Here is a 27002-nt window from a genome sequence, read left to right as displayed (position 1 = left end):
TGTCAAGCTTGAAAGCAGTTATGTTGTAGTTAATCTATATATTATCCATATAAACTAAAGCTAACCTTTATTTAAATTATCCCAATTCCCTACATATTTACTCCATTAAGTGCCTCATAAGTGCCAGGGATTGCATTGGGTGCTGTGTGCTCATAGGATTATTTTCATATAATGAAAAGTGAAATGTATAGTGAATAAGAATAGTTCACAGCTTATACTTCAGTGTAATTTTAGATATTTATTAAATGAACATTAAACCCCTGCTCTGTACAAGACCTTGACCTAGCCATTGGGGGTTAGCAGGGAGCAGACCAGTCAACTTTCTTCTTTCTTACAAAGTTTACATTTAAGTATGAGAGCCAAAGAAGGCAGCAAGAAAGTTGGAATGCGGCAGGTTGTACAACTTTAGCTTGGATGTACACGTGTCTTAAACTGAGGGGATGATAAGTAAATTGAGAAACCTGTAGGAGCCAACACATGGAGGTCTAAGGTTAGAGGCCTCCACGCAGAGGGAACAGCAGGTTCCAAGGCCCTTTGGTGTGCAGGAGCAGGCATTGGTGTGTGTCAGGAACCTGGGCTGGAGGTCAGAGGGCAGCAGGAGTATAGGAGGCAAGACAGGCAGAGATGGACTGTATAGGCCTTGGCTAGACCTGGGAGGGGGTAAGAGGGCAGGAGGTGAACTCATAACAATTTAATATTGACTTCAAATTTTGTAATAAGAATAACTATTTTATTTTACTTTTATCAATTTATGATCATCCTTAAATAATAGAGATATTGAGTCTGTTCTATGACCTTCTCAGCTTTTCCCCCACTTTCTCTTCTCTAGGCGGCTGGGGGTGGAAATGGGCAAAGTGCAGGTTTACCAGGAACCTAACCGAGGTGAGCTATCTTGGTCGTGTGTACCATTGATCTTTTGGGGGAATATGGCATGTTGGCTTAGTCCTTCATCCTCTACTGTTGAGACAATTTGACTCAGTTGTCCGATTCTGTTAGCAAAAAGTCACTCAAGGTGAAAGAGAGTGATGTTTTAGTTCTCATTCGTACCAACTAGAGTCACATGTGGGTCTCAAATGCCAGTTTTAGAGTTTATTTAATAATAATTGCATAAATATATGAACCAGACAGTCAGATGAATGAAAACATTAGCTTTGCTGTTGGTTGAATTGACATCACTTTAGGCAGGATAAGCAAATCCTGTGTGGCTGCAATTTCAGTTGGGTTTTTTGGTTTTTGTTCTTGTTCTTTTCCCCCAAAGACAGGGTCTTACTGGGCACAATGGCACATGCCATGTAATCCCAACTGCTTGGAAGACTGAGCAAGAGTATCACAAGTTTGATGCCAGCCTGGACAACTTAGTGAGGCCCTGTCTCAAAAAATAAAAGGGCATGGGATGTAGCTCAGTGGTAGGTGCCCAGTATGGGGGTGATGGGGACAGGGGGAGGGGAGGTGGGGAGTTGGAGTGTTTTTGCTGGCCTCAGACTCCTGGGCCCAAGCAGTCTCCTGCTTCAGCCTCCTGAGTAGCAGGGACTATAGACATATATCACCGTGCCATTTTTTCCCCCTGGTGCTGGGGATGTAACCCAGAGCTTCCCATGTGCTAAGCATGCATCCTACCTCTGATACCCTTAGTTCCAAGTTAGTTATTCTTTATTTCCACCTAAGCTGCCATAGTTTGAACATCATAGGAAATACTTCTGCTAATTGATTTCTGCCACCAATAACCATCCCAATTTACAAAGAATGTGTTATTAGATGTTGGTAGTATATTTTTAAATGTTGGATATTTAAAATTATTCTAGCAAGAGTGATGTACAGCTTGCATGGGCTTGAGAGTCAGCACCTTATTCTTGGAAAGTTATTTAACCTTTCTAAATTGTAAACAATTATGGCTGTTTCAAGGATTAAATGGATAATCTGTGTATAACACAGATCTTGGCACATAGTAAGTACTCTGTAAATACTCATTCCGTTTCCTTTTCTACTACAGGATTTTGTCAAATATTTAAGTATTACAAAGCTTTCAAGAGGCTTTGATAGAAAGGTACCCTTCTCCTCTTCCCTTATTGATCTCTCCAGTACTGCCTCCTTTTTCCTGTCTCCTGAGATACCCCAAATGGCTTCAGTAGAGAAAAGTGCAGTTGAAGAAACAGCTTGAAGAGACATTCTAGGGGAGATTCTCCTTTAATGGGGACTGGATGAGGGAGGGCCAGAGGAAAGCCTCGCCGCAGTGAAGACTCAAGGAGGCTGGTTCACTCTTCAAGCTTATGAGTGAAGGGAGGGAAGGTACTTAGTGTCTGTTGGGAAGGAAGGAAGGAAGTAACAATTATGCTTTTGTATTGTCATCAGATCTTGAAAACAGTTTAGGTGAGATATTCTGTACGAGGTCCCCAAAGTAGGAGAGTCAGGATTCAAACCCAGATTTCCGCGATTCTAACGTTCATTTTCTCAGCATCACACCACATTCTCTTGTAAATCTGCATTCTGTTTTTTCCAACTTTTTTATTTCTTTGATGCAGTGCTGGGGATGGACCCCAGGACCTCACACGTGCTAGGCAAGTACTGTACCACTGAGCTACCCTCCAGCCCTTTCCAATATTTTTAATAAAAATTTTCAAACATATGTGAAAGTTAAAATCTGACCCCATAAGCACCCACCCACCCATATGTATATCTACAACATAGAGTCAATAGTTAACATTTTGCCATCTGAATATGTATGTGTGGAATCATTTGAAAGTAAATTATAGACGTTGAGACACTTGGTGCTAGATACCTGACCACATATCTCCTGAGAATAAATTCTTTCTCCTGTGTAAAAAATATCACCACGGTCATATTTAAGAAATTAATAGTTCTTTATTCATGTAATATCACTCTATATTCAGATTTCCATAGTTTTCCTAAAGAACCTAGTGCTGAGGATGGAGCTCAGGGTCTCATATCTGCTAGCATGTGCTCTACCACTTGAGCTATACCACCATCCCAACAGCTGTCATACCCCCACAGACCAGGACTCTTAATTCAAGTGATGTGTGTTTTACATATCTTCAGTCTCTTCTAATCTCAAATGGTTTCCTTGTGTTTTTTTTTCTTCCTGTGACATTGACTGATGAAGAATTTGTCTTGTAGAGATTTATCCAATTGTTCCCTTGTAGTTAATTACAAATGTTTTGAAAGTAGGAATATCAGATCTCATTTCTCTTTGCTGTCATAGCATACAATATCTTGTGCTTGCGTTCTCAGCTGATCCAGGTCAAAAGACTGAATGTGTCAATTCCTGTACACGTCCTAAGCTCAGCCTAGCCTAGCTCCTACTGCTCACGTGTAAAGGCTGAGAAGCCTAGATGTACTTGTTTCAGGTCAGAAAGGTAATTCCCATTTAATGCTGTCATGTAGCCAAGCCTGTTAAAAAGCACAATTATTATCTCTAGGAGCATCTAATACCTAGTGAGTCTTTGTAAATAGTTCCAATTTTGATAGATAACAACACTGGGGTATGCAGCAGACACTTTGTATATTTTTGAAAATATAAACTCTATGCCTTCTCTTCCTCTTTTTCCTCTTCCTGCCAGAAACCAGAGTACAGATTCAAGAGTCTGTGAGGGGGAAAGACGTTTTCATCATCCAGACTGTCTCAAAGTAAGTAGTTCTCCAGCAGTGGTGCTGGTGCCTTCTGGTTTCTGTTTGGGCACGAGTGTTTAAAACAGTAAGAGTTGACAGGAAAGGATGAGTTCAGATAGTCTTAAAATTGGTGTGTCTTACTTTGCTAATTTTTCTATCATAATTGCTGACTTTTATGTGTTTGTGTGTGTGTGTGTGTATGCATGTATGCACATGTGTGCTTTTTAAGAGACAGGGCTTTGCCATGTGGATAAAAGTGACCTCAAACTCCTGTGCTCAAGTGGTCCTTCTGCCTTAGCCTCCTGAATAGCTGAGACTATAGAAGCATACCATTGTATGCCGCCTTTTCTCCGTTTTTGATGGGAGGAAATAAGCAAGTATTAGAGTGGAGGTTCGTAATGATAACAGAATGCATGAAGTTATTCTAGTCAATAGTTGAGATTATGTAAGGCTTGCAGGGAAGCATTTCTACTCCCACTTCTCCAAAAACGCAAAACAGGTTAGGGAAGGGGGATTTTCTTATGTGGGATTCGTAAAGATTTTATTGTAGATAATTTAAATGTGGCCTCTTGGCCCACATTGGACGCCAATACATGTGTTCTAGAAATTGTGGAGTTACAGATGTATAAGCTGAGTGTAGAGAATTCAGTGAGGTTTTCTGTGCCACTTTGAATGAAGAGCCACAGGGTGATCACATGGAGCCCTGTGCTTGTGCTTGCATTCTCAGCTGACCCAGGTCAAATGTGCATTTGTCTACTGTGCATTTGTCCCCAGAGGTTCCCAGACACCTCCATGAATGGAAATTTTCCACTCAGAATGATTGCTTTTTGCTTTTTAAAAAAATGGCCTGGCCATTCCTCTAATCCCCAGGTTATTCGTTCCAAACTCTGATAAGGAGCAGGGGCCCCAAGTGTCCCAGCTTTGGCCAGGCAGAGGGGCTACAGGTGGCCAGAAAGTGGCAGGTTCATCCACCCAGATCATGCCATCTTCATCCTACCCTGTCCTCTTTCTATAAGGGACACAAGGTATCCCACAATGACATAGGGATTATTTTGATCTGAGGACATCTGAGAAACAATAGATGAAGGATGAGGGCCTTCTCTGAACTCTCTTTATCTGCATAACAGCAAAACTTCACAAAAGATTTCAGGTGTCATAATTCTTCCTAGAGTTGAATTTTCCCACCAGGGAGATTGACTTCTGTCCTAAGACTAGACAAGAAATCTTACCAATGTAAGAAGCCACCTAATTATCACAAAACTGTACCCTTTCTCCTATCTGTTCTCCAGAGGGCCTGTTTGGTCTTTTCCTTTAAGAGCTTTTGTCTTCTTCCCTTTCCCTGCTCATATGGTATGGAAGCCCTAACTTCTAACCACTTCTTTTCTATGAATTCCTGCTTTTTTAATGCAAGAACCAAGGCCTCAGAACATTCTTAACATCTAGAAATCAGTTTGGAGACTGCATCATTTTTTAGCTCAGAGTCTGAAAATTGCTGCCTACCAAATTTAGTAATAGATATAGATATATACATACATACATACATACATACATACACACACACACATAAAATAAATATGATAAACAGCAAAGAAAAGGAAGAAAAGCCAAATTTCCCAGGAATTTAGTTTTGGAACACACATAACTTTCACCTAAACTTTTACTGTCTTTGTCTTGATTTTGCTTCCTCAGGATGGTGTCACAAAACTCTTATCTGTCCCAGAAAGAGGAATGGCAAGGAAATGTCATTGCATCCCAACCCAGGGAGAGTGTATGTGCTATAAGAAAGTGAGAGAGTGGCTGTGGCTGGCCTTAATCAGGTACCCTTGCTTCCTCTTCTGCTTAGACCTTCATGGTCCCCAGCAGAGCTGGGCTTGAAGGCACCGAGTCTTGGTATCCTATGCCACTCTCCTCTTTCCAGGCCTGTCCTGTGCCAGAGTGCTAGTGGAGGACCCGCCTGTCCTGTACCCCACTGCAGCATCAGGGAGGGAAGGTGCAGGCATAGACGGTTCAGGCTGCTCTGGCTCCTGAGTGTCTGCAGCCCTCTGTCTCCTAAGAGACAATTTGGGTCAGTTGGATAAATACTGGAGGCTGTGTGAATTGTCCAGGAGAGACGTGGGAGCTGAAGTTCCAGTTGAATTAGAATTCAGGAAGGGTGACTGTTAATCCTTCCCATTTTCAAATACTTCCATTTTTCTTCCTTAGCATATTTTTGTTTATTTCAACACTGTCGTCATCTGTCCTTGTCTTTTGTCAGCTTCTTTTTCCCCTAGTCAAGACCACTGAGTATCCCCCAAATCTTCTTTCTATCTCTGCTTTACATTGTCCCCTGAGTGCCACAGTTTGTGTTAAGTCAGGTCCTCAGTCTCATCCAGGTTATGACAAGCCTGGATGCCGTCGTCTTCTTTCTGAAATCACATGGAGATTTGCTGGTGGCAGATATAGCCTCTACCTCATTTATCTATTGATTGATTTTTTAGAGTCTTGGGGTGAGCCCAGAGCCTCATGTATTGTAGGAGAGCACTGTACCCCTGAGCTGCAGCCCCAGCCCCTTCCTTCATTTTAGTACAGACTCCAGTGGCAGTTACCAGAAGTGTGAGACAGGTTTTAGATGAAGAAAAGTCCATTAACTGAAGTTTTCCTGTGACTCAAGCAAGTTTCATCATTTGAGTTGAGTGGTGGAAGCCCTGTTCCTTGTTGCTCATGGTTCTGGATCATAGAGTGACTTTGTACTCGCTGTCAGTTCCTCTACTCATCTTCCCACATAGAATGCTTCTGTGAAAATATGTTTTAATTCACCAGTTGTCAGACTTGTTATTCAATGATAACAGAAACCTACTTATCCAAATGTTCTGTGTTTCCATTCACTCATTAACCAGTATTTGTTGAATGTCTGTGATGTGTGAGTTCCCGTTACTGGTGTGTGAGGTGCCTTAGTGATTGATTCAGGTAAAGATCCTTGTCTTGTGGGGTTAATATTCTAATGGAAGAGACATACAGAGAACTTGATAAATAAGTTATCCAGTATACTGAAAGTGATAAGCACTATGGAAAAAACAACCTGGTATAGGGCTGGGGTTGTGGCTCAGCGGTAGAGCACTCGCCTAGCACATGTGAGGCCCTGGGTTTGATCCTCAGTACCACATAAAAACAAATAAACAAAATAAAGGTATTGTGTACAACTAAAAAAAACCCCAAAAAACTGGTATAGCAAGGAATCAGGAGGGATGGTAGTGAGAGGGTAGAAGGGTAGACAGGGTAAGTCTGGTCATGGGCAATGAGCAGCAGGAGGACTGACCAGAATAGAGTGTGACTGGGCTGAGAAGGGGGCATGGAGCCAAGGGAAGGACAGGGGCTGATCATAATAAAGGAGTGTGGGAGCCACTGTGAGACCGTGGGCTTTGGCCATGGGCAGAAGAGGAGGCTATCTCATGGTCTTGAGCAGAGGCCTATGCCATCTAACTTCTCTTTAAGGACAAGTTTCTCTGCATGGAGCATGGACTTCAGGGATATTCCAGGAGGGGCAGGCCATGGTCACTTAATGGGGTAGACAACTCTCCTAAGATGTACTGCAAAGTGGAGCAAAGAGTTGGGGCTTCAGAGAAGGTGGTTATGAATTGTAGTTTTTAATGGAAGAAGGACCTGAATATTTACAAGCTGATGAGTATGAGCCAGGGGAGTGTGACAGATGATGGTGTAAGCAGGGAGGTGCCACAGTCTGGCTGGGCACAATTCAGGAGCCACTTGTCAAAAGAAATGAACTTTATTTTTAGAACCACACACGCCAAACAAAACAGCTCCTCAGGAAAAACCTTCAGAGCCCAACTGCCACCACCGGCTTCCCACAAGCCTCTCAACCTCCCCCACTCCTCCTGCTCTTGAGGCCTATTGGCTGGGTCACGTGGGCGGAGCAAAAAAAAGTCCCCCAATGAGCAGCTCTGTAGTCTGAAAGGGTGGGGAAACAGCCCAATGAGCATCACCGCAGAGGAGCCAATCAGCTAGAAGTTGCTGGGGCCACTGTGAACCAATCATCAGCTGACAGTCTGAAAGTTTGCTGGGGCCCCTTCGGCTGTGGCTGTCAACATCTCCCCCTCTCTGTTTAAACAACAAGCATGTAGCTTAGGGACCGTGCCTGCCTTAGGTTGTCCAATAGTACATATGGTCCTTACCCATTATCGGATGAGCTGACCTCAAGGCATCAGCCTCCTGTCTTAGGTTGGTACCATTGCAATTGGATCTTACCTGTCACTGACTACTGGTCCAGTATACAGCCACACCTGTGGAGCCTAATCCCTTGGAACCTCTTTCTACAGTACAACTGGAAAATTTATCATGTAGGCTGGGGATTATTAGTAACTGTGCTATTCTCTCTCCTGGTGAAATTACTGATATACCCTTTGGAGAACTGGCTATAATTTTTATTTCACATTCATAATCGGGATCAATTACCCCAGGACTTATCATAAGTCCTTTTAGAGTAGAAGAGCTGCGTCCCAATAATAAGCCTACTGTTCCTTTGGGAAGAGGTCCTTTTACCCTTGTGGGAATGATTTGAACTCCCATCTCTGGGGAGGGAGGATTCTGGAGCAAGATCTTCCAGGAACCAGGAGTGGGTGGGGAGTAGTGTGTAATTTTGGAGTTATCTCTGAGACCAGTACTCTGTCAGAAGACAGCTTCCATGGTAGCCTACCACCAGGTGCATCTGCACCATGCAAGTTGACCTGTGTTGTGCCATTAATCAGAGAGGAATTTTGCACACCAGAAATACTCCAAAATTAACTCTAATCCCTATTGCCTCTTGCCTGCTGAACAATGCTGGTCTTGGGGGGGAAAAGAAACTAAAGTCATCTGTTGAGAGGAAATGTGTGGAGAGCTCATGGAGATATAAGAAGAGAAGACATCACTGGTTTCTGTGTTTTACACCTCAAGTCTTAGAACAGGGAGATAATAATGTTATTATTTTGGTGTTGGGGATGGAACCCAGGGCCTCAAGCATGTTAAGCATGCTCTACTAGTGAGCTACATCCCCAGATCAGAAGGGAAATCTTAAAGTCTCACACCCCTCAATGGGATTTTCTGTGCCTGGGTTACAGGGATGTGAACACCACCATCATGGAGCTCCTGATTATGGTGTACGCATGTAAGACCTCTTGTGCCAAGAGCATCATCGGCGTGATCCCCTACTTTCCTTACAGCAAACAGTGCAAGATGAGGAAAAGAGGCTCCATTGTCTCTAAATTATTGGCCTCCATGATGTGCAAAGCTGGTAAGAAAGGCAGATCCTTGACAACTGACTGGGAGCTTGGGAGTTTATTTTTACAGAAATCATTTCAAAGCATTCTCTTAAGCAAATGAGAATGCTGAACCGAGGAAAAACAGTGATGCTGCTTTTAAACCCCACTAGTTTGTGCAGTCCATCCTTCTCCACAAGAGAGATATGCCATGACCCCCAGTACCTGAAACAGTGAGTGCTAGTAAACTCTGTAGGCGCACTGCAGTATTGGGGCAGCAGATCTCTCAACTGAGATGGCTACTAAGTGACTTCAGGTGGATAACATTTGTAGCATAGATACACTGGATAATGGGATGATGTACCTCCTAAATAGGACAGAGCAGGATATCATGAGATTTCATAGTGTTATTCAGGACAATGTGCAATTTAAAATTTATGAATTGCTTACCTGTGGAATTTTCCATATAATCTTTTTGGACCATGGGTAACTAAAATCACTATAAGGGGACTAATAATGAGAAATTCTGCAGAGAATTCTGTTTCCGACTCCCTAAAACATGGAGGTAATGAGAAAAACTTTTGTTTTCATTTTTTCCTAAAAACTTTGTTCAAATTTATATTGAAATGACATTAAACTTGTTTTGAAGGATGACAGTCGTTCTGAACCCTGATGTTTCTCTTAACACAGCAACTATTTGTATTTTAGCCTTTTCCCTTTCCAGGACAGGCATATTTTGCAAACAGTGTGTATTTTTTTGTGTTATGCATTCTTAGGTAGCATCCTAAATATGTCCACTTGTTTCGAAATATTCTACATAGTTTCCATTGTATGTGTTTGTACATGTGCAAACACTCTCCTATATGTCCATGTGTGCTTGTGAGTATATGATTATAAGGTACATATCACAGAGCACAAAGAGAAAGGAATTTAAAAATCCCCCATATCGCTGCATTTTAACACAGATGCTTACCATAGAATATATTTTTTAGTGTACCATTCCAAAGAAGGCAAAAATGAAACTAACCCCCAGGGACCTCGGCAGCATCTCCCCTTGAAAACACTGTAACAGGCACTGAAAAGAGGAGCCGGGGCTCCTCACTTAGTCTTTTGGGTCCACCCTTTCCTTCCAACCTTCCACCTGGAGGAACCATCAGGCTCTTTTTTTTTTCCTCTTCTGGGCAAGTACTGCTTTTTAAATTTTTTCATATTGAATTTTCCCTATACGTTGCTGATCATCATTTCAGATATTCTTTAAAGATATAGTGAGGGTTTTTCATTTGCTCCATTTCCTGCTTGGTATAGTTTCTCTGTAGGCTTTGTTATGCTTATTAAGGAAAATTCAAGGAGATAGATAGAACCACTCTCATAGAATTTTTAGATTCATTTCTCTATTACTATTATCTTTACTGTTTTGTACTTTAAATTTATTTAAAAATCATGCATCTCATAGTATCAAAAAATCTGAACCATAATGATGCTGGGGGTTTTTTGATAGAAGAGTAATTTTTTCATGGTAACTTACTATATATAATATTTTATTTTACATGATACTAATTTCCTGTGGTGTAGCTAGTTTTACAACTATTTATGTGCTTGTATCTGCTTTATTTTTGAAGGTCTAACCCACCTCATTACTATGGATTTACACCAGAAGGAAATTCAGGGTTTCTTTAATATTCCTGTGGATAATTTAAGAGCATCTCCCTTCCTATTACAATATATTCAAGAAGAGGTGAGCCAACTTGAACTTTTTATTTTAATATTCTGGTAAAGGTATAGTTCTATTTCTTTGAGGTGTCCCTAAAGAATTAAAATTTGTTGTATCCTGTTTAGCGATCTATTGTGGTTTACAAATGCATTTCTGTATTTTAAATGTTTTAATAAGTAATTTATCTCTTTTACTCATCTCTTAAAATTGCCTTTTCTTTTGGACCTCAAGTACCTAGAATTGGACTAGTCATTTATCATAAAAGATAAGTTAGTCTCATCATTTGTCCAAGTGTGGTCTTGGCTCATATGAATATCTCCATCTCTCCATTCTGTCTCTGTTCAGAGACAGAGTAGTTGACACCCATGATCCTAATTCCATCACCCAACAAGAAAACAAAAATTAGCTTGGTGCAGTGGCACACATCTGTAATCCCAGCAAGTTCTAGGCCTTGGCAACTCATCCAGACCCTGTCTCAAAATTTTATAAAAGGGGATGTAGCTTTGTGGTAAATCACCCATGGGTTAAATCCTCAGTACAAAAGAGAGAGAGAGAGAGAGGAGATAACCATCCCAGTAGTTCACATCTGCTGATGTGATCCTTCTCTGCCCCATCTCACTGCCTCCTCCCACCCAGGGCCCCGAATCTCCTGTCATTTTTCCTTGAATTTTCTTTTTAGATAGTTTTAGTTCATATATCTAATGGTAAATTATATATGTAGGTTTACATTTTTAACTTTTTTTTTAAAGAGAGAGGGAGAGAGAGAGAGAGAGAGAGAGAGAATTTTAATATTTATTTTTTAGTTATCAGCAGACACAACATCTTTGTTTTGTATGTGGTGCTGAGGATCGAACCCGGGCCGCATGCATACCAGGCGAGCGCGCTACCGCTTGAGCCACATCCCTAGCCCCACATTTTTAACTTTTGACAAGAAGAAACTGTAATCTTTTGAGTATTTCACTTGGTGTTATGTCGTAAGAAGTATGTACACAACTGGAACTCATCCCTGTTGTTGTATGTGCAGTTATCCATTTGACTACTGAGAAGTGCTCTTTGTGCAGCTGAATCTCAGCCTACTTAATCTTTTCCATGAGTTGTTTGTAGGCTTTCCCTATCATAATAGCTCTCCTGTGAACATGCTCAACATCTCCAGTGGTACACAAGCCACCTTGTATCTTAGTGAAATTTCAAAATTGCATGTTGTGTGAATGTTTGATTTTTCCAGAGCAGTTGTGCCAACTTATGTTCCCACTAGCAATGAAATCAAAATCCTGTGGATCCATCTTTGCTTCAGTGCTTACGCTACCAAATTTTAAACTCTTGTTAGTTGAATACCTGTGATATGGTATCCTGTCACTTTGATGGATGGATCTGATGACTATTGAGGTTGAACAAATATATCTTCAGATATTTTTCCTCCTCACTGAAAATGTGTTACATTCCTTCTTCTATTTAATAGTGGTTTCATTTGTGTGCTTCTTACTGAGTTGTAGGCATTCTTTGTTTCATTCTTGATTTGTTGGTATTTATTTCCCTTAGATTTCTCAGTTTATAACTTATCCATCTTTTAGTTGTGTTTGGGGAATGTTGGAAGCAAACATATTAAGTATTTGTCTCACAAAGTGAATTTCACACAACATAAAATTAAACATTTAAACATAAAAATAAGTGGCATTTAGTTCATTCACAATGTTGAGCAGCCACTATTTCTATCTAGTCCCAGTTCTTCATCACCCCAGAACACCCTGAACCCATTAAGTAACCCCATTCCACCTACCCACCCCTTTGCCCCCGTTGCCTGGCAACCACTAATCTGCTTCCTGTCTCCAGGGATTTGCTTGTTCTAGAGATTTCATATAAATGGAATTATAGAGTTTATCCTCTTGTCTGGCTTCTTTCACTTAACCAGGAATATATGGTGGTTCTTACCATTTATTTCTGATTATTTTTTGGTTATAGCCATCTTGGTGGGTGTGAAGTGATAATTGTGATTTTTATTTGCATCCCCTAAAAAGTAATGCCATTGAACTTGGTGAATACCAGACTCTATATTGGGTAGAAGATTTTCAAGTATTTCCCCCCATTCTGCAGATTGCCTCACTTTCTTGATAGTGTCCCTTGATGCACAAAAGTTTATAATTTTGATAAAGTTTGTTTAACTATTTTTTATTGATCTATATTTTTTCCCTCCAATACTAGGATCAAATTTATGGCCTTTGTTTGTTTGTTTTTTGAGACAAAGTCTCACTATGTTGCCCAGGCTGGTAGTCTCGAACTCCTAGACCCAAGCAATCTATCCTCTTGCCTTGGCCTCCCCAGTACTGGGACTGTAGTCGTGTGGACTGTAGGCATGTGTCCAGGTTTTATTATTAGTTATGTTTTTGTTGTCTTATCTTTAAAAAACATATACTGTCAATCCAAGGTTATCAAGATATGCCGCAGTCTGGCTGGGTACAAAATCACGAGCCACTCATAGCTTTGTAGATTCAAACAGCAATTCTTTATTCCCGGCACTCTACACACATTCTGGGCCCAAATCACATTCTGGGCAAAATCCCAAATACTCTCTCAATCCTGCGAGAACTCAACGGGAACTGAAGGAGCAGGCACGCCTGAGGCAGCAGGATACGCCCTATTCCCAGCAGGGTACACCTTAAACCTGGAACCGCCCTAAACCTGGATTGTCCTAAACCGGAACGCCCTAAACCCCCGATCCGCCCTAAACCCGGATCCGCCCTGGTCCTTGAGCAAGGTCACCTTACATGCAATGTCACTGCAAATGACCTGGGTCATGCCATGCGTCATTCTTACTTAGCAATGGCCCTCAGCAAAGATATGTCCCTGTTTTCTAAACATCTCACAGTTCTAGCTCTTCGGCGTAAGTCTTAATCCATTTTGAGTTATTCTTCATATATGTTGTAAGGTGGGCGTTCACACTCATTCTTTTGTATGTGGATATCCAATTGTCCATCACCATTTATTAAAAATTATTCTTCTGCCCACTGAATGGCTTTAGTACCTTATTGTCAAAAATCAATTGACCATAGATGTTTGGTTTATCTGTGAACTCTGAAGTTGGTCTTTATGTTTCTCTTTTGCCAATACCATGCTCAGTTTTAATTCAAATTGGGAATTATGAGTTCTCCAATTTTGTTCTTTTTTAAGATTGTTTTGTCTCTTTGAAGCTTGTGACTCCATATAAATTTGAGAACAACTTTTCTGTTTATGCAAATTAGCTTTTCTGTTTATCTCAATTTTTTTTTAATGTTGAATTCATTTATTTATTCCAGGCAATATTAACAGGCCATTATTTCCCTGGAAAATTCTAACTGATCCAGTTGAATGACTCAAGGATTGAAAATAAACTACTAATTCTTGTTCCATACCAATCTGTTTCAGAAACATGTTGAGTTTTATTCAAGTATTCATCCGCAAAAATCAGGTTTGATTACCTGAATATTAGAATCACTGTCAATGAAATGTTCTTTGTTTCCAAAATATTTTATAAAAGAGCTTTAAATTCTTCATTTGGGTTACTAAAAGTAGGAAAACCAGAGGTGAAGCTCATGGAAACAGCACCAGAATACCTGCAACGAACTATGGTTTTCTTTTGTCTTAACCCTGTCAACCCACCTCTCTCCCAGCCCAGATTAAAACAAAGCAGAAGCAGTTATATTTTGAACAGGTTATGACCAGAAAAATTCTATATAGAATAATTTTTCTAAAATCAACTTTACCTTTACTTCAAAGGGGAATGAAGGGAAGGGAGGGAGGGTGGGAATGGGAAAGACAGTAGAATGAATCAGACATAACTTTCCTATGTGCATACATGAATATATGACCAGTGTAATGCCATATCACGTACAATCACAAGAATAGGAAGTTATACTCCATGTATGTATGATACGTCAAAATACACTCTACTGTCATGTATATCTAAAAATCACAAATAAAATAAATAAATAAATACGTAAATAAAATACATTGCCTTCACTTTGTAATTCACAATAGAGCTTCAAAACTTTCCCTACCCACCTTTCTCCACTGGATTCTTCCTATCTAAATGTATTTTAACACCATTAGTTCTAGACTGTAATACAGAATCCATGCATGACCTCACCTCCAGTATTACATCTGTTATTGAATTAAATTGGAGAGGAGATGTGAAGAATCTCCAAGAAGACAAAGTCAGTTAGGCCTCATGGTGACTTAACCTTGCTTGATTTGCAATCATAAGCCATATCTCAAATTTTGATGGGGATTGTATTAAATCTGTGAATCATTTTGGACAGTATTGCCATCTTAATATTTAATCTTCTACCTATGAATACAACATTTCTTTCCATGTATTTAGATATCAGTTTCTTCAGTGTACAAGTCTTTCACTTTCTAGCCTAAGTTAAATTTATTCCCAAGTTTGTTTGTTTTTGGATGTTACTGCAAGTAGAATTTTGTTTGTTTGTTGGAGTGTCCATTGGTGGAATTTAGGAACACTACTGATACTTGCATGTTGCTCTTGTACCCTGCAATTCTGCAACATTCATTTTTTAGCTATAGTAGTTTGTTGTGGGTTTTCAGGGGGTCGAGGTTGTATTCTTTATTGTTCCTGCGTATGAGAACAGGTCACTTACAAATGGAATTAGTTTGACCTCTTCCTTTCCAATTTGAGTTTTTTTCATTTCCTTTTCAAGCCTGATATTTCCGGGTAGAATTTTCAGTGCATTTTAAACACAAGTAGTGAAAGTGTTATTCTTGTTTCAATCATGAACTTAAGGGTAAACGCTTTCACTCACCATTAAGTCTGATGTTGGCTATGGGTTTTTCATAAATACTCCTTATCATATCAGGTAAATTCCCTGCAATTCCTGGTTTTTCTGAGTCGTCTATCATGAAAAGGTATTGGATTTGTCAAATGCTTTTTCTGTATTGAAATAATTGTACGTTTTCCTCCTTTATTAATTCTGTTTGTGTGTGTGTGTGCGCGCACCAAGAATTCCTTTATTTTATTAATGTAGTGTATTAAATTTATTTTTCTCAAGTTGAACCACCCTTTCATTATTGGGTAAGTCAGATTTGTGCAATTTTATTAGTCATATTTGTTATTCTTTGACATAAGAGCACTTTGTGACTTTTTACATAAAGAAGCCTTTTAAATTTTGGTTTGTATTGTACTTAGATTTTTATTTTAGGAACTCTTTGTCTCACATGAATTATTTCTTTCTTCAGTAACTTTTCCAAATAACTTCCTTTTACAATACTATACTTAAAAGACAGCAGTTTATTGACCTCAAAAAAAAAAAACTTTTTCTGGTAAGATTTGAGGCCTTCCCTACATTCCAACTATCAGTTTAGGCCCTCATAGTGAAAATGACTCAAAAATTTTGGAAAGAGAAAAATCTGTAATAATTACTTATTTTATTTCATGTTATATAACCCCAAAAAATTAAAGTGCTAATTCAGAAGATAATATAGAATATAATTTCTTCTCTTCCCCCATTTGTTTGTTGGTTTATTTTTGAGATGGGGTCTTGCTGTGTTTCCCAGGCTGGTCCCAAACTCCTAGGCTCAAATAACTGATCTTCCTGCCTCATCCTCCTGGATAGCTGGAACCACAGGTGTGCATCACTATCCCTGCTATGACTTGTTTTTTGTTTTGTGTTTGCATACTTATATGTAACATACTGGGAAAAGGCCTTGGCTCAGTCATCTCAGGTTGTTTTTCTTAAGCTGGCTTATTTCTACCGTTCAACCACCTCCTGAACTTCTCATTTACACCATAATGACTTCCTCCTAGATTTCTTGTTCTTTCTCATTACAACTGTTCCTCCTTCAAATGTATGATTTCCTGTGTAACCTTGGAAGAGACAATAGGCATGTTTTGATTAGAGTCCTTTTATTTGTTTTACTAATGGTTTCCTTGGTTGTTATATCTTCTCTAGGGTGGGTTTTTGCTAGTTGATGATGTTTGATGAGACAAGGAAATACATGAGATCATTTCAAATGAATTCCAAAAAAATAAAGAAGTGCCCAAGTGAAAATATGTTTTTCTGCCTTCCTCCCTGAGAACACAGGAAGAGCTAGGCTTTCCTGTGGATGCACTGATCCATGTGCTCATGACAAATGCACCTGTGTATCCTTAAGTGAATCAATTTTTTGTTCATTTACAAAGTTTCTCATATGGTAGGCATCATACAGTGTGTTAGGTGTTATTACTGCTGATATTAAAACTGACTGGTAAATTGTGAGAACAAGAAAACACTGGAAGCCAGGCACAGTGGTGCACGCTATAATCCTAGCAACATAGGGGACAAAGATAGGAGGATCACAAATTCTTGACAAGCTTGGGCAACTTAGACCCTGTCTTAAAAATGAAAAGATCTGGAAGTAACTCAATGGTAAAGCTCCTCTGGGTTCAATCTCCAGTACTACCAAAAAAAGAAAGGAAAGGAAAGGAAAACAATGGGGAGAACATAATTTGAAAATACTGCTAAATTGAAGTTAGAAACAAACTGCAACTTATTTTCAAAACAGTTTATAAACTGGGCGTGCACACGTGTAATCCCAGCTGCTTGAGAGGCTGAGACAGGAGGATCTCAAGTTCAAAGCCAACCTTAGTAACAGTGAGGCGCTAAACTATTAAGACCCTGTCTCTAAATAAAATACAAAATAGGATTGGGGATGTGGCTCAGTGGTGGAGAGCCCCTGAGTTCAATCCCTGGTACAAAAAAAAAAAAAAAAAATTATCTTCTATGCACTTAGACCTTGAAAATGGGTACATCTTTGACTTTAATCATCACTACATCACTAGCACATATTACATCAGTTTTCAACATTAAAAAGATTTCAGGTAGGGACCATAGCACATGCCTGTAATTCCAGCAGTTTGGGAGACTGAGGCAGGAAGATTGCATCATGATGATGTTTGATGAGACAAGGTCAACCTTGACAACAAGTCTCACACTTGCTTCAGAATAAAAAATAGAAAAAAGGGCTGGGGACATAGCTCAGTGGTGAAGTTCCCATGAGTTTAGTCCCTCAGGAACCCCACCATAAGTGGGGTTGATACTTTAATTGGTTTTTGTTAGTTTGCTTTTGGTTTTAGGCTCTTTTTAAAATAGTACAGGGCTGATTTTCCTTTCCAAAATTGGTTCATTCGGCATGTAGTGACTACAATATGTTGAATAGTCATCTCTGGACCACAGTAATTTGAAATTTGACAGTTAACTTGGATTTGAATTGAGTGACTATCCTACTTGTACTGTGAAACTGCATGTAATTGGGAATCATGAGAGGATTTTCTGTTGACTTTATAGAATCCTCTTTATATCAGTTATTTGTCGGTGTAAATATGTGAGCTAATCACTGATTATCCTATTTTTCTCTTAAAAGGAATCTCTGAGTCTCACACCTTAGTAGGTCGGCATTCCTTCAGTTTCCAAAAAAAGACTTTGTTTTGAACTTCTCTTTTTGCAAAACTTCCAAGGAATCATAGGACAGTTTGAGTCTTTAGGAACCTTCTTTTTCACTGACTGTCAGCATGACCTCTTAGAGACATGGTGGTAATCCCCAAACTCTTGTCTATCACAGATCCCAGATTACAGGAATGCAGTCATCGTGGCCAAGTCTCCAGCCTCGGCCAAGAGGTAGGTGGGACCTCATACCTGTCCTTGGTTCAGCTTCTGAGGATGGTTCTGATCAACTCCCAGGAGTTCCCAACCAGATGTCAGTAGTACCCCTAGAAACCCTTCTTTCTCTTCCATGTACTGATTTTAAAGATTATCCTGCCAACTCAGTTTCTCCACCCCACCCCACCCATCCCAGCCTGTGACTGCCAGTCATATTTCTTGAGCAAAGCCATCCAGGTTCTGGGGAATACTAATTAGCACCTCCTTCCCTTCCAGATGGGCAAGCACTTATGGGTCTTTAAGTCCGCCACTTAAAATACTGGTGAATATACCTTGTGGTTGTTTGCTGCCTCTTATTCAAAGAACTAAGTGATTTATTAACAGAAATGTATCCAGTTGAGAGGCCACTTATTTGCACATGTTAAAAGGTAACATTTTAAGAAACAAACACCCTGAGCTATACAGAGTGGGCAGCCCCGAGTCTGTACTGAGTTATGTTTAGCCTGCAGTAAGTGCCGAGTCAGGGATGCAGTACTTAAAATTGGATTTTGGATGACAGAATTTCATGTGGCATTATTTTCTAGAGAAGCCAGTCCATTGGAGAGGGAAAGAACAAAAGCACAGGTAGGAATAAAGGCTTTTTTCCTTTTAAAAAAAAAAAAAAAAAAGGTCTTCTAAAATGATTTTCCAATTGAATATCTTATCTCTGATATATCTTATCTATTGAGTCCTGTGGCGTGATAGAAGACATAAAGTACCTCCACACTGGGCCCAGGTGCTGTTAATATTAAAGAATGAGTGTGGTTCTTAGTAAGCCATGATTTCGTAAATCTTACAGATAAGTTGTTTGATATTATCAATTAAGCCTGACAGTGTATACACTTAGTATATTTTTAAAAAAAAATAAATTTGTGTTGGGCCAAAACGATTATGAGACCCCGTTCTATGGCCTACCTCCTAACCATATCCAGGCCTGTGTCACCGCCCCACATACCTTCTGTAAGCTTTATCATTGGGTCTTTTCTTGTCCATTTGATTAAGTTGTAGGAAATCCTGATGCATTTCAGAATATAAACATTTCAAACAGCTTTTCTAAACATTTGTTTAAAGGCTGATTTTTATTTATTTTTCTTTGATTTTCATGCTTCTGAGAAACATATGATATATAATTGTCCCTTGGTATCTGCAGGCGATTAGTTCCAGGACACCCCTTTGATACGAAAATCCACAGATGCTCAAGTTCCTTATGTGAAATGGCATAGTATTTGAATACGACCTATGCTACATCCTCTTGTATTCTTTAAATTATGTCTGAATTTCATATGGTTAAAACTTAATACAATGTAAATGCTATGTAAATAGTTAAAATAAATGACAAGAAAAAGTCTACATGTTCAGTACAGATGCATTTTTTTTTTCCTCAAATGTTTTCAGTCCTTGATTGAGTCCATGGATGTGGATGTAGAACCTGTGGATAAAGAGGGCGTACAGTAACCATTTTGAAGGTTACAGTTTGCTGGCATTTGATGCATTTACATGTTGTGCAACCACCACCTGCCTCCAATTATAAAACTTTTTCATCATCCCACAAAAACACCTTGTGCCCATTACACAATTATTCCCTGCCCGTACTTCCCTCCATCTCTGCCTGTTTCGATTTGCCTGTTCTGAATATTTCATAAATGGAATCTCAGTGTGTGGCCCTCTGTGACTGGCTTGTTTGACTCAGCATCTGTCCTCAAGGCTTATCCACATGGCCTGTGTCAGTGTTGCAGGCCTGATTTCCTTCACGGTATTCACAAGTCTGGGAGAGTTCCTGCTAAATGCTTTTCTGCCAAGCATCTGGTGGCTGCTGGGGACAGCAGCTATCAGTTCAGTTGAGGTCAAAACAGCTTTTTAATTTAATGGTTGTTTTTTGTTTGTTTTTTGGTGCTGGGGATAGAACCTAGGGCTTCCAGCATGCTAAGCACACACTCTACCACTAACCTACCACTAACTCCCAGTCACAGGTTATTTTTTTTAAACTCCTAAAATTATTTTTTTATATATTTTCCAGTTCTTTGCTGACACCTATTACTTTGCATAGGCTTTCTGATTTTTCCATTGCTTTTAAGCATGTCATAATTATTCTTTGTCATGTTTGTGTGTTTGTGTGTGTGTATATATGTGGTGCTGGGGATTGAACCCAGGGCCTTGTGCATGGGAGGCAAGAATTCTACCAACTGAGCTATACCCCAGCCCCTGTCATATTCTTTTGATGGAAGCTTTAAATTGTCATCATATAATTATAGCCTGTCTGTCCTCTTGGTGTTAGCATGTGTTAGTTAATTGGCTGATTTCACTCATGTTGAGATTTTCCTGACTTCTGGTGTGAGTGATTTTCTTTTAAAACCTGGATATTTGCATCTGTCTTTATGTCTGGATCTTTTGTAAAACCTGATTTTTGCTGATCTCTAATTGACTCTGGTAGAGAAAATGGTGGGGGAGGTTATGGGGCTTGTTACTGGGTTGAGGAGAGAAGTTGAGGTTTCCCACCTGACCAGACAGATTGGGAGGGCCATTCTCCGCTGCTGAATGGGGGTGGAAGTTCAGGTTTTGCCATCCACAGACACTGGCAGGCTGGGCACTCATTACCCTGAGGGGGATGCCAGTCTCCATGAACTTCTCCTAAGCCAGAGCACTGAGACACAGGCTGCAGATTATTCTGTGGTGTTTGGCTAGAATGAGGACCTTCCACAGGTAGTCTCACTCACCAGGCTGCCCTTTTCTTAGTCCTCTGGCTGGAGAGTGGACTTTGGTTGGGGCTTCTGTGGTCTTTTGTTTGAAGAGCCACTTTTAAGTGAAGGAGGAGCTAATCTGTGTGGTACCAAACTTTCCTGCAGAGGCTGCCATTGTATTTGACTGAAGTTTTTTTCTCTAAGAATTTCTTTTAAAACTGGCTTGAATTTTTTTGCAGGAAGGGATTTAAAGTTAGATGAATACTAAATATATTTGTTCTTTTTTTTTTTTTTTTAACATTGCTGGGGATTTAACCCAGAGCCTTGCATATATTAAGCAAGTGCTCCACCAGTTAGCCACATCCCCAGCCCCTGAACACTAAACCTTAAATTTTGGGATATTTAAAAATTTTTGGTAAATTTCTTCATTTGACTCACTTTTCCTAAATACAATTATTCTACACACACACACACACACACACACACACTTTTATATTGATTATGTGGTACAGACCTGCTTCCATGAAGTCTTTAACATCCTTTTCTTAGAAATATAAATCAGATTCCTCATGGGTAGGACCAGACCAATCGATATTTACTTATATGCAGTTGAGATTTTTTTAATACCACGGAAAGGTTAAACTACATGTGCTATGGTAAAAATGTTATGCTTTCTACTGAAAGAAGCAAAATTTAACTTTATCTTGAAGTAGAATGATTTAAGCCTGAAGTTAATTCCTTGACTTAACATTGTAACCAAGCTTTCTTTAGTGCACATAGGAAACCTGACAGAGGTGAGATTTCTGTCCCTCTAGAGAACAGGATTTTGCATTTTCCAGGGCTTTGCTCTTCATGTGTCATGGAAATGCCTCGGATGTGTCTTGTGTTGATAATACTGATGAGAATTTGGTATAATCTACATTTTTTCTTTTTTTTTTTTTTTAGCTATTCTTGTAAACTGTTAGATAAGAGCATGTTTTGAATTTTTGGTGTTGGAAAACCAAAACTGGGAGAACTCATTGTGTCCTTAAGACGTGAATATTTGTCGTGTACTAGGTTATTGGGGTTGGAAGACAAAATGAAACCCAGTATTATGCTCAGGAATCTGGCCAGTTGGGGAGGTGGACATGCTGTAGCTGGGGACCTAATGAAGCAGGGCACAAGGTAGTGAGGAGGAGGACATAGGTTAAGAGAAAAAATATAGAACATTATATGTCATGGTAAGACTAATTTTTTTAAGGAAAAATGGGGTTGGCTACATTGATATCAAACCAACTAGAGCAAAGAATATAGCTGGGGACAAAGAACATCTTTTCATAATGAAAAAGGGCTTATTTGTTCAAGAATTTGTGATAATCCTAAACATTATGAATTGGGAACATAGCCTCAAATGTATGAAGCCGACCTCAATAACTGCAAGGAGAAATTTATTTGTCCAAGATGATCATTAGCGATTCCATTATTCCTCTGACAATAGTAAATAAAACAAGTAGACAATCAGTGAGGCTGCAGAGGACTTGAAAGATCCTGTCAACCAGGGGGGCTCTACTCCACAGTTTAGAACACTCCATCCAGGGATGCAGAAGATCCATTCTTTTTGAGCACACATATATTACTAAGGCCAATATTCTGGGACATGAAAAACAGCTTCAAATTAGTAATGATTTAAGACATACAAAATAAGTTCTGTGGCCACACTGGAATTAAGAATAATTCTAATAATAGAAGTCTTGAGTATGTGGTAACTAACTCACACACTTCTAGATAACACATGGGTTGAAGAAGAAATCAAGAAGGAAATCAGAAAGTATTTAGATCTGAATGAAAATGAAAACACAGCACATCAAAATTTGTGATAAAAACTCTACTTAGGGAGAAATTTGTAGGACTAAACACTTGTAATAGAAAAGAAGATCTCAAATCAGTGATCTCAGCTTGTACCTTAAGAGACTTTCTAGAAAAAGAAAAGCAAATAAAAAACAAAATAAGAGGGGCTTGGGATCTAGTTCAGTGGTAGCATGCAAGACCCTGGTTTCCATCCTCAGCACCCAAGAAGAAGTAGTAGAGGGAAAAAAAAACAAAGCATAAGAAAGAAAATAATAAAATTAAAGCACAAATCAGTAAAATAGAAAATAAACAGTAGAGAAAAGCAATGAAACCTGAAAGCCAGTTATTTGAGAGTAAAATTGATGAGACCTTTTCCAGTCAGTCAGGAGAAAGAATAAAGATTACCAGTACTGGGAATGAGAGATACCACAAACTACAGGTATTAAAAGGATAATAAGAGAATACTATATTAAATTTATTCCAGTAAATCTGCAACTTAGGTGAAATGGACAAATTGCTTGAAAACTACCAAAACCTTCTCAAGAAGAACCAGGTAACATGAATAGCCTATACTTACTGAGGAAAGTGAAGTGAAAACCTTTACAAAGAAAATTCCTTTTTTGCCTTTTTGGAGATGCAGCCCAGTACACAATTGCTCTGCCACTGAACTACACCCCCAGATCCCCAAAAGAGAAAATTCTGAGGCCCAGATTTCAGTGGTGAATTCTACCAATCACTTAAGAAAGAAAGAATACTAATTCTACGTGAACTGTTACAGAAGATGAAAGATTCCAGCTCATTCTTTGAGGCCATCATTACCCTGATAGGAAAACTAGACACAGACATACAAGAAAAGAAAACTACAGATTGATATCCTTATGACCATAGTTGTAAAAATCCTAAGCAACGTTTTAGCAAACTGAATCCAACAATATATAAAAGGTCAGTGCATCCTAACCATTTGAAGTTCATCCCAGGAACATAAGGTTAGATTAACATTTTTAAAAATTCAATAAATGTAGTTCACCATGTTAACAAACTAAAAAAGATAAACTGCATCATTATCTTAGTAGACTCAAAAAGCTTTTGGCATAATTCAACTCTATTTGAATGGGATAATTAAGTTCTATTCCTGATGGAAACTTTTAAGAGAATCTGAAAAACTGACGACCAGCATCACACTTACTACTGAAAGATTGATCAATTTTCCCCTAAGATCAAGAATGAGGCAAGATGTCTATGATTTGCGGTTTGCTGTTACTCTTTTTTCTTTTATTTTCTTTTGGGGGGGGGGCAGTGGGCTAGGTAACAGGGATTGAATCCAAGGACCTCATGTACACTAGGCAAGTGCTGTACTACTAAGCTACATCTCCACTTCCTAGGCAATTATATTTTTGGATATGACACCAAAAACTCAGTTCGTGAGAGAAAAAAGTTGGTCATATCTTAGAGTATCCTAGTATATCCTAGAGTGTATGTTAACATAAGCAAAAAGTTTTCATTTTAAAAAGCTATTCACCATAGTGTTATATTTCACGCAAAATAGGTGGTTTAGCGGAGGACAGAGCATGGTAAATTATGTTGGGTCAGTAGAGCTAATTATACCAACTGAAATCATCAAGACTGTCTGGAAACAAGGAAATCTATGGAATATCAGATTCCAGTAGACATTAAGAAAATGAAAGGAGAACACAGATTGGAAGAAATTATTTATAGAGCATGTATCTGATAAAGAATTGCACTCAGAATATATCAAAGAATTCTCAAAACTTCACAAGGGAACAAACAGCCTATTAAAAAAAACTGGCAAGGGATAAACAAATTTTTTGGCAAAAAATATATATGGATGGCAGGTAAGAACATGACAAGATGCTGAATGCCATTAGGAAAATCCAAATTAAACCAGCATGATGTACCACCACACACTTTTGGAATGGATTATATTAAATGACTGGCCATATCAAGTGTTGCTGAGGATGTGGAGGAACTGGAACTCTCAATACTGCTCATGGGAATGTAATATGGTATAACTACTTTGGAAAACAGGTTGGCCGTCTTTCGAAGAGTTAAATATATTGTTACTATGTGTTCCAGCCATTCCTTTCTTAGGTATTTACCCAAGAGAAATGAAAGCATATGCCTATACAGAGGTCAACCCATGAATGTTCTTAGCAGCTTCATTTGCTAAAACAGCTGGAAGCAACCCAAAATCTATCACAAAGTAAATGGTTAAGCTGCAATATATTCATACAGTGGAGTATTACTCGGCTTTGAAAAGAAGGAGTGAACTCTTGATAAAGACAGTATAACATGAATCTCCAAAGCATTATGTTAAGTGAAAGAAGTCAGACAACAGAATACATACTGCGGAATTACAAAGAAACACAAGAATATGCTCTACAGTGATGTAGAGTTCATTGTCTTCAGTGTGCTAATGCTTCTGTGGGCGTACATATATTAACACTTATGAGATTGTGCACTTTAAAAGTGCAGTTTCTCATATCTCCATCATACTTCATAAATCTATTTAAAAATTAATGCATAATACTTTGACAAATATTTGATGTGCTATGTCTCATGTGGTTCTGAAAGGAAGGTAAGTAGCATGAGTAGTGACAGGAGAGGAACTGAGGCTGAGAGGCAATTACCTAACATAATCAGGCTGTCTTAGTGATTGATTGCAGGTAAGACCAGGCTGCCACCCACCATTTGTGCCTACAGCCAGAGGGGCACATCTGTTATGGTCTCTCCATACTTAATCCTGCATTCAGATATTCTGGAGGTTATTTTATTCTCTTTTTATCATTATTCCTTTGAAAACTGCATCTAACTTGTGTCCTCAGGATGCCCCCCCCCCATACATGGGCAAAGAACAGGTGCTACATGAGTTTTGATTTTGCATCTAATGCTTTTCCTCAGGGCACAGTCTTTTGCTGAGCGCCTCCGCCTGGGAATCGCTGTGATTCATGGAGAAGCACAGGATGCTGAGTCAGACTTGGTTGATGGACGGCACTCCCCACCCATGGTCAGGAGTGTGGCTGCCATCCACCCCAGCTTAGAGATCCCCAGTAAGTGCTGCAGCATCTCTTTGTCACTTTCCCCTGATTGTATAGCTAACTGAAGTGTGCTATTTGTTTGTTTGTTGTTTTTTAATGTGAACTTTTCTTTTTGTTTTTTGGATTGGCATAAAAGCTGATTCATGCCTTTCCTGGCTGCACTATAATGATGCACTTTTGCAGGCCTGAGTAGTAGAGCCCTCTAAAAGCAGTTCATCCTGTCATTGCAAGGCCTAGGAAGATGTTCAAACTCTTTAAACTCCATGTGGTACTTTAGGAAATTTCATTCATTCATTCAGCAGTATACCTTAGAGTGTACTTTAATGAAAGTGAAAAGCTTATTATTACATAAAAGTTATTCACCACAGTATTATATTTTATGCAAAATTTTGGACATGTTTAATTGATCTAGCAGAGGATAGGGCTTAATAAATTATGTTGTGTCGGTGTGGCTAATTATGCAGCCTGTGAAATAATCAATTCCACCTGGAAACAAGGAAATCTGAGCAATGTAAGTGAATAAGGCAGCATACAAAATTGTATATCGACCCATCTTAGCTCAGGCTGCTGTAACAAAATGAATCAGGAGGGATGCAGCCATGAGAGCACACCATTTCACCTTCAACCCCCACCCCACCCCTGAAATTTACAGCCACCTCATTGCAAAATACAATGCATCCCATCCATGGTGCCCAGTGTCGACTCCAGTTAAATCTTAGCTTAGTTTTGGCATTAAGTCCCAAGTCTCACGCAAAATCACTTACTCAAATATGAATGGGAGTCATCTGAAGCAAGTTTCACTCCAGATGTGAACCTGCAAAGTTAAGCAGGTCATAGGTTTCCAAGTGTAGTGGTGGGACAGACTTAAGCTGCACATTTCCCTTCCAAAAAGAAGAAACAGACGAGAGAAGGAACAGGTCCCGACCAAGCCCAAAACCCAACAGGGTAAGCATCATTAAATCTTAAGTCTCCAGAACAATCTTTTCTGACTCCATGTGCCACCTTCCTGACACACTGGGTCTGGACTGGGCCTGCAAGGCCCTGGGAGGCCCCACTCCCACATCCTTGCTGGGTGGCCCCCCATGGAGTGTTTCTCCCATGTCGCCCGCTTCTCAGGCTCAAGCTGCATGCTGGTGGCTCTAGCAGTCTGGGGTCTCAGGGGCAGCCCTGCCCCCATGACTCCACTGGGCATTGCCCTAGTATTGGCTCTCCAT

General features: G+C 39.5%; 2 protein-coding genes across 13 annotated transcripts in view; both read left to right on the top strand.

Moving 5' to 3' along the window:
- LOC107157133 (multidrug and toxin extrusion protein 1) overlaps positions 1-27002 on the top strand; it is a 612661-nt gene that overhangs the window by 128275 nt on the left and 457384 nt on the right. The window lies entirely within an intron of this gene.
- Prpsap2 (phosphoribosyl pyrophosphate synthetase associated protein 2) overlaps positions 1-27002 on the top strand; it is a 151897-nt gene that overhangs the window by 119704 nt on the left and 5191 nt on the right. For 10 of the 12 annotated variants that reach the window (XM_048796253.1, XM_048796264.1, XM_048796278.1 and 7 more), the window contains 6 exons: positions 830-882; positions 3576-3642; positions 8715-8887; positions 10472-10587; positions 18151-18206; positions 25652-25800. In XM_048796253.1, the coding sequence (XP_048652210.1) occupies positions 830-882; positions 3576-3642; positions 8715-8887; positions 10472-10587; positions 18151-18206; positions 25652-25800 (614 nt within the window). Of the gene's footprint in view, positions 1-829; positions 883-3575; positions 3643-8714; positions 8888-10471; positions 10588-18150; positions 18207-18772; positions 18813-25651; positions 25801-27002 lie in introns of all 12 variants that reach the window. The other 2 variants (XM_048796274.1, XM_048796276.1) reach the window with 2 other exon arrangements.

This window comes from Marmota marmota, unplaced genomic scaffold (assembly GCF_001458135.2).
Source record: "Marmota marmota marmota unplaced genomic scaffold, marMar, whole genome shotgun sequence".
NCBI lineage: Eukaryota > Metazoa > Chordata > Mammalia > Rodentia > Sciuridae > Marmota > Marmota marmota.
This window is presented reverse-complemented; position numbering and strand designations above follow the sequence as displayed.